At 43.7% G+C, this 8,937-nt stretch overlaps 1 protein-coding gene across 1 annotated transcript; it reads right to left on the reverse strand.

The window, feature by feature from the left end:
* Positions 1–345: 345 nt before the first annotated feature.
* Positions 346–2,108, reverse strand: LOC129112288 (uncharacterized). The gene is made up of 2 exons (XM_054624316.1): positions 1,134–2,108; positions 346–1,017 (listed from the first exon to the last, which is right to left on the reverse strand). Exons 1-2 carry the CDS (start codon positions 1,377–1,379, stop codon positions 370–372), a joined length of 894 nt encoding a protein of 297 aa, XP_054480291.1. The 5' UTR covers positions 1,380–2,108; the 3' UTR covers positions 346–369.
* Positions 2,109–8,937: the final 6,829 nt, after the last annotated feature.

An 8,937-nucleotide genomic window follows, 5' to 3' on the forward strand; every position in this document is an offset into this window, starting at 1 on the left:
AATTAGCAAAACACTACAGATCCTTTGCAAAATTAAACACTCCTGTAAAAACTATACACTTCTTTTTAAAAACCACACTTTGTTACTATATGAAACACACACGTTTCACATTACTATACTCTGTTTGCACGAGTTACACTCTGCTGTGATAAACCTAAAACACTTTTAGCACTTCTACTTCCCTATGATTAGAGTAGGCTACTATCAACAAAGTACAAATATAATGTAAATTCACCAAACAATACACAAGACCAATGTTGCAGACTGAAGAAACTCATTTATTTCTCAACACGCCCAAAATGTTGACATAGAGATTCATAATACTGTAATCAAACGTCACTTTACGTATTGTAAGTTAAAAAACAACAACTAGACATTGTCTCTTCGCCTAGCTGGATCTGGCCAGAGAATTTCATCAACATCGCAGGCAATGTTGTCATTAGCAAGACACCTTGGAAAGAAACGTCTTGAATGACGAATCCATCCTTGCATTGCTGCTACCTCCATCTGGTCACAGGCCTCCTCCATGGCTTGGATGAGGGGTACCTCAGCCTGGAGACGGAGATCATATACCTTCCACCGCCATGCCGAGAAAAACTCTTCTATAGGGTTGAGGAATGGAGAGTATGGTGGAAGATATAAGACGGTGAAATGTGGATGTTGCTGAAACCAGTTCTGAACCAGAGCAGAGCGATGGAAAGACACATTGTCCCAGACAACAATGTATTGCATATGATTTATTTGATTTGCTGCTGTTATGTTGCGCAATTGGTCCAAGAATGTAAGTATGAGTGCTGTGTTGTAAGCGCCCATATGGGCATGGCGGTGGAGGACCCCATTCTGTGTAATGGCTGCACAGAGTGTTATATTACCCCCACGTTGCCCTGGGACATTGACTATAGCCCTGTGGCCAATGATGTTTCTTCCCCTCCTTCGTGTTCTCGTCAGGTTGAACCCAGCCTCATCTACGTAAATGAACTCATGCTGGATCTCCTCTCCATCCATTCGTAAAACTCTCTGAAAAACAGTGTCCGGCAAAATTGTGTAGTTCAGTGTAGATCTAGTATACATATTACAGTACAGTAAAAAACTGAGACAGTATGCAAGATCACACTGCTAAAGTGAATACATACCTCTGCATAATCATGCCGCAGTCGTTTTACCCTTTCGGAATTGCGCTCGAAAGGCACTCGATAAATTTGCTTCATTTGAATATGTTTCTTTTTTAGGATGCGTGCCAGTGTTGATGTTGAGACCTGATGGATATCATTGAAAATGGCGTGGTTATTGACAATGTTAGCTTGGAGCTGCTTGAGTGTTATAGCATTGTTGGCCAAAACCATGTTTACTATCTCCCTCTCTTGCTGTTCTGTGAACATAGGAGGCCTTCCCCCTTGTCGTCCCTGACCCTCAATCCTATGTAGAAAAAAAACCAGTATACAATAGTACAGTAATTTCACAGGAAAAGGTAACAGAAGTGCTGATAGTGCATAGAATACAGTACTGTAAGCAGTGACTGAAACCGTGCAGATGTTTTTGATATGATGATATTTTTACAATACCTATTTTCCAGTCGAAATGTTCTCATCACACTTGCCACTGTATATCGGCTTAGATTTGGCTGTACTCGCAGTCCAGCCTCCCTCAGCGTCAGGCCGTGGTTGACAACGTGGTCAACCAGTGTTGCGCGGATCTCATTTGTCAGATTCGGTCCTCTTTGAGCACCTTCTTGTCTTCCTCTTCCTCTTCCTCTTCCTCCTCGTTCTCCTCGTCCTCCTCCTCCTCGTCGTCTTACTCTTTCTCTGACTCTTTCCATTGTGCTTGGAGAACGCTGAACTCACCTACTGCTTTTTATAGTGCTTACACACCTGATTGTTGTGTCTGCAATTAAGCAAACAAGTGTTTGCACACCTGATGACTGTGTTGAACCAATTGGTTGGACGGTGTGGTAATTTGACAGTCAGTGCTTTGGTATTGCAAGGACGTGACTTCATGATAGATTTTTGTGTGTAATGTATGTTAAGTGTGTTTAGTGTTTTGCAAATCACTGTGTGTATTGTTTTGCAAAAAGTGTGAAGCTGACATTGTGCTTATAGTGGTGCAGATCTGGGCTCATGTTATGATCCTTGAGTGTAAGGTTTTGATAATAGTGTCATACTTTTGATTTTAGTGTTTAAGCAATCGAAAAAAACTGTAAAACACATTTCCTCGTTTCCTCTCTTCTCGATTGGTTTCGTTGGGAAACGAGTGAGGGAATCGAGGAAGCAAAAGAGACTTGGGATGTACCCTAAATGACAATCAACAGCACTTATATATGATGAAGAAACAAAATAACAACCATAATCAACTTCAAGGCATTCGGTTGAAGATTCCACATGACAGATAGACCTCGTTCAAAAGCTGAGTCGTGCCCAATGTAGAGAATTTACCTTGTGAAATATTAGATTCTGCTTTAGTTATTATCATTGCTAAAAACTGGGGATATTATATGAAGCTGGACATCAAGGAAAAGTGTGTTTTATGTCTTATTTTTGTACTTTTGGTCTTCATTTTTTTCATTTATATATTTTGTTAAACAGCTTCACTGCTGAGATCATAAGAACACTACTTTTATTTTGATATTTGCAACTTTCTTAATTTACTTGTGTCTTACATGCACATACAAATGACTGCTGCAGTGCAGAGGAGAAACATGTTGTTTGCATAAAGGGACATTGTAAATATCCAGAGCAGGGAACAGTAGTTAATGATGAAGTTCCCGTTTGACTTTAACTAAAACAAGTCTGCAAAATCATAGGTCAGGTAAGATAAGAACAAAGTGGCTCAAAAATCAAGGCGTGGACTTCAGATATGTTATCAGCCTTTTATATTGAGTTTAAGGATTGCAACTTACTTTAAACAACAAGGCATATTAATACACATTCTGTGTTTATCATAATTAATCATAAATTTGTTTTTTTTTAAAAACAAAGATTTTCCTCCGTTTTTTATTTCATAGAAATGTATAATGAGTGAAACAACGCCCCTCTTTGTTTAATGGCTGGCACATGCTAGCCTTTGTGGTCAAACATGATATTGCACTCTTAAATTCGACGCAATCACGTAGCGCCAACCAAAGAGACGTCAGGTGAAGCTCATTAAAGAAAAATCAATCAGACATCGCGACACCATGGTGAAGTAAAGTCAAGTAAGGTGAGCCAGATACACCCTCTGTTTGTCTCTCTATCTGTCTTTGTGTCTGTCTGTTTCTTTACTGGCTGCTGTTAGTTTGTGTCTATGAGTATTGACCTCCTTGCTGTGCAGTGGTTGATGCTTTGGAGGTCATATGGTGTGCTGCTGAGCCTGGTTTCCCTGTACACCAGGCTGTTGTGTTGTTGCTGATGTCTACAGACACAGTTAACAGGGACAGAGTCTGGAGAACTTTGGTCCAACCTCTGTTGCTCTGTGTTGTGAATGAGCATTAGAAGGATTTGTCCTGTATAATCAGTCCTTAGCTGAATCAAGACTGTGGATTTGATACACGGATGATACTTTTTCCTGTGGACTTAACTTTTATATTTGCAAATGCTTTTTGTGTTAAATCTTTTTAGTACTCAGTAGTTTACTGATTGGTACCTCTACGCTTTCTAGTACTGTGTATATATGTGTGTGTGTGTGTGTGTGTGTGTGTGTGTGTGTGTGTGTGTGTGTGTGTGTGTGTGTATATATGTGTGTGTATATATATGTGTGTGTATGTGTGTATATATATATATATATGTGTGTGTGTGTGTGTGTGTATATATGTATATATAAACATGTGTGTGTCTGTATATATGTGTGTGTGTGTTATATATATTGTGTCTGTGTGTATATATTATATTGTATATTATGTGTGTGTGTATATGTGTGTGTGTATATGTGTGTGTGTATGTGTATGTATATATATGTATGTATATGTATATATGTGTATATATATATATATATATATATATATATATATGAAGATAAATAAGAAACATTGTGTGTCTATTATATGTGCATTGTATGCTATTCCATCTTCAAGTTTACCTATTGCAGTTATGTGTTTTGGTGTATTTCGAAAAAATAAAACAACTGTAGAAATGTGGACGTGACTTAAAATAGAGTTTTGAAAAGGCTATCGTGGTCCCAGTCTGGCCCTTGAGGTTTGAATGGACCAGAACCACCACCAGAAGACACAGTTAAACTTATTACCACCAGTTTTGTAGCAAAACCGAAAACAATTAGAACTACAAATATCATAATTTACAGTTGTTGTCCTTGATCACTGTTGTCAAACTTTTATTTCATGTCACCTGTTATATGTTTGACCAAATAGAGTGTAGCCTACTGTATCAGTTGTAACAGAGATCACGTTTTTGTCAGGTATGGTAAATAATTTAAACGACCAGTGTGTAGGATTTCAGGGGATCTCTTAGAAGAAATTGAATATAATATTCAGAACTGTTTTCATTAGCGTATTTTCACCTGAAAACTAAGAATTGTTTTCGTAAGCTTAGAATGAGCTGTTTATATCTGCAGAAGGAGCGACTCCTCTTCACAAAATCTGCTTTGTTGCACCACCATGTTTTTACAGTAGCCCAGAATGGACAAAGCAAACAGACAAACATTTTTCCTAGCACTCTGGTCCAAAGGTGTTTAGAGTCTGGGCATGCTCTCCCCCAATGACAATTTCACAAGAAAATACTTTAATTTTAAAAAGTACATGTCAGCTCATACCTTGGGTGTGACAGCCAGTGTATGAGGAAAGACTCCTGAGTGCTGCGGGATTATGCTTGTGGACGTGCGCCGTAACAACTGTTTATGTTGACGTAATTCCCGATATAAAGCAGAGACACGCTAGATGTAAGTGGCTTCTTTCTCCTTCCCTGCCCGTCCTGCTTCAGATGAATCTACATGCTCGGAGTGATTTCCACACTAAACTCTTTCTCTTCTCGTGTCAGCACCGCTTTAGACAATGTTCCTGTGACCATATTCATTTCTTTCTAATCGTCTTTCCTCACCTGTCCTTGCAATCACCTGTTCCCGACCCATCTCTCTTCCCTCCTCCTCTCCCTCACCCTCCCTCTCCCGCCCTCTCTCTCGGCTGAGTGACTTGTTGAGATGGACGTAATGAGACAGGTCCATGCAGGGAGGGAGATAGAGGCAGTGCCATGAAGGAGTGCCGCTGTAAACAAGGTGAAAAATAATCAGGTGATGGTGGACGTCGGCTCTCTGAGGGCCCGCTGCAGCGACCGGCGCAGCAGCCAGCACAGCCATGCAACAATACATCACTTTCTCCTTAGAAATGACTTTTTTACCTTCAGTCAGCTCTCATTAGCTCGCTCACAGTTCAGCTTTTTTGTTTATTTGCTTTTATGCCTGTCTTGATTTAGCACTGACTCGCCTTATTACCTGTTAGCTCTCAGCCGATTTGATTATTCCTATAAGTCGTTTCTTACATCTCCGTCTGTGACCTTTGCAAGTGCAAGTGCAAGTGTAAATTTCAGGTTAGTGGTTTAAGATGGCTAGGTATTACTTTTTTTTTTTTATGGCTAAAAATCCATTCAAATTTCTCTGAGATTGATGGATGCATTTGTATCTAAATTAGCCACCCTTAAACATTTAAGGTGGATTCCATACTTGGCCACATCTGATTCTCAGATTCATCTCTCTGTTGTTTCAAATTGATAGATTCAAACTATTTTGATAACCAAGAGAAAAAAGTTTGGTTAAAGAATTGATATAGACCTTGAAAATATTCTTGTTATGGTGAAAAACATTATTTTCCAGCATACTGAATGGAGCAACATTATTATATTCCTTTATTGATCCCCATGGGGGAAATTCAAGTGTTGCAGCAGCTCAACTACACAGACAATAAATACACATACTATACAACTACACAGACACAGACAATAAATACACATACTATACAACTACACAGACACAGACAATAAATACACATACTATACAACTACACAGACACAGACAATAAATACACAGACAATAAATACACATACTATACAACTACACAGACAATAAATACACATACTATACAACTACACAGACAATAAATACACATACTATACAACTACACAGACACAGACAATAAATACACATACTATACAACAAAATAAAGATAGAACAGGAATAAAAATGTACAGTATATCCACAGGGGCGCCTGGTCAGCATGATGACAGACTGTGGTCTCCGCTGTTGTTGTACAGTCTGATGGCAGTGGGCACAAATGAGCGTCTGAAGCGCTCCGTCCTGCTCTTTGGCAGAATCAGCCGATGGCTGAAAGAGCTGCCCAGCTGCCACAGTTCCTCATGGAGAGGGTGAGAGGGATTGTCCAGGATGGCTCCGAGTTTGGCCTTCATCCTCCTCTCACCCACTGACTCCAGACTGTCCAGCTCCAGACCCACCACAGAGCTGGCTTTCCTCACCAGCTTATTAAGTTTGTTGGCATCTCCAGTCCTGATGCCACCACCCCAGCACGCTACAGCGAAGAAGAGGGCGCTGGCTACCACAGACTGGTAGAATGCCTTGAGCAGTTTATTGCACACATTGAAGGACCTCAGCCTCCTCAGGAAGAACAGCCTGCTCTGTCCTTTCCTGTAGAGGGCATCAGTGTTGTGTGTCCAGTCCAGTTTATTGTTTATCTGCACCCCAAGGTACTTGTAGGACTCAACCCTCTCCACTTCCCCTCCCTGAATGAAAACAGGGACAGGGGGGCTTCTGTTCCTCTGGTAGTCCACCACAAGCTCCTTGGTCTTGCTGATGTTGAGCTTCAGGTGGTTGTTGCTGCACCATGTGATGAAGCTCTCAATCAGTCCTCTGTACTCCTCCTCGTTGTCCCTGGTGATACATCCAACAATGGAGGAGTCATCGGAAAACTTTTGGAGGTGGCAGGAACCAGAGTTGAAGCGGAAGTCCGAGGTGTAGAGAGTGAAGAGGAACGGTGCCAGTACAGTTCCTTGGGGTGCGCCGGTGTTGCTGATCACAGACTCAGAGACACAGCCATCCACCCTGACGTACTGTGGCCGGCCTGTGAGGTAGTCTGTGATCCAGGAAGTGGTGTCGGGGTGCAGGTTCATCTCCAGCAGCTTCTCTCTCAGTAGGGAGGGCTGGATGGTGTTGAAAGCACTGGAGAAGTCAAAGAACATGACTCTCACAGTGCTTCCCAGCTTCTCCAGGTGAGAGAGGGCCTTGTGTGTCAGGTAGATGATGGAGTCCTCCACCCCGATGTGTGGCAGATAGGCGAACTGTAGTGGGTCCAGGAAAGCTGTAAGCTGGGTCCTCAGGTGCCGCAGAACCAGTCTCTCCAGGGTCTTCATGACATGTGATGTCAGGGCCACAGGTCTGTAGTCATTAAGACCGCTGGGACGACTCTTCTTCGGCACCGGGACAATGCAGGACGTCTTCCAGATTGTGGGCACCTTCTTCAACCTCAGGGAGAGATTGAAGAGGTGCCTGAGAGGAGCTGCCAGCTGTCCAGCACACACTTTCAGCAACCTAGGGCTGATGTCATCAGGTCCACTGGCTTTGCTTATCTGAAGCCTGGAGAGCTGATGCTGTACCTGGATGGTGGTGAAGGTGGGGCTGGGTGGTGAGGGGGTTTGAAGGGAGCTGTGAGCTCCTGGCCGTGGGTGAACAGTTGTAGGGGGGGATGGGGGGAGTGATGGGCTGTCCTGGTCCACATCTGTGGAGATGTTGGTCTGAAGAGGGCTAGTGGGTGAGGGGGGGCATCCTCTGGTCCTAACAGTCTGCTGAGAGAGGGGGAGGTGGCAGAGGTGTCGATGGAAGGGGGAGCAGAGACCCCAGCAGAGGTGTGAATGGGGGAAGAGGTGTTAGGTGGAGACCTAGCCTCACTATCGGAGCACACCGGGGTGGGGGTAGTGTCGAACCTATTGAAGAATAGGTTGAGCTCCGATGCGAGTGCTAGGTCACCCTGTACTCCAGATGAAGGCAGACTGCAGCCTGTCATCATTTTCATCCCATTCCACACCTCTTTAGTGTTGTTCTGTCCCATCTTAGCCTCGATCTTCTCCCTGTAGCTGTTCTTAGCCTCTCTCAGCTTTCTCTTCAGCTCCTTCTGAACAGCCCGAAGTTCCCCTCTGTCCTTAGCCATGAAGGCCCTCTTCTTCCTGTTGAGAAGGCCCTTCAACTCTTTGCTGATCCACGGCTTGTTGTTGTGGTAGCAGCGGACCTTCTTTGTTGGCACAATGGTGTCCTCACAGAAGTGAATGTAGTCTGTGATGCAACGAGAGAGGCCCTCGATGTCCTCCCCGTAGTCCTCCTGGAACAGTTCCCAGTTTGTGACCTGAAAACACTCCTGGAGGGTCTCCTCGGCGTCCTCCGACCAAACCTTCACTGTCCTTGTGCTGGCCGCCTGTTGCATAGCCAGTGGCTTGTAGGTGGCCACAAGTTCTATTAGGTTATGGTCAGATTCACCAAGGGGGGGAGGGCAGAGGAGCTGTAGGCCCCCTTTACATTTACGTAAAAGAGGTCCAGGATCTTGTTCTCTCTCGTTGCAACACTGACATACTGTTTAAAGTTGGTCAGGACAGGAGAGAGGGAGACATGGTTAAAGTCCCCGCTGATCATTATGAGTGAGTTGGAAGCCCCAGCTGTAACAGAGTGGATGACGTCACTCACGCTCCTCGCTGCAGCTGATGGTGGGATGTAAACAACAACAACAATGGCGTGTGAGTACTCCCGCGGTAGATAGTAGGGTCTCAAACCCACCGCCAGGAGCTCAATGTCGGGAGTGCAGATACACTCCTTCACAGTGACATGGCCGGGATTACACCATTTAGAGTTGACAAAGACAGGCAAGACCTCCTCCTCTCTTCTTACCGCTCTGTTTCCCTCTGTCCGCCCGAACCAGCGTGAAGCCGGCTAGTTCGAGCAGACTGTCCGGTATCTTCCCGTGCA

Source organism: Anoplopoma fimbria, chromosome 23 (genome assembly GCF_027596085.1).
Source record: "Anoplopoma fimbria isolate UVic2021 breed Golden Eagle Sablefish chromosome 23, Afim_UVic_2022, whole genome shotgun sequence".
Classification (NCBI taxonomy): domain Eukaryota; kingdom Metazoa; phylum Chordata; class Actinopteri; order Perciformes; family Anoplopomatidae; genus Anoplopoma; species Anoplopoma fimbria.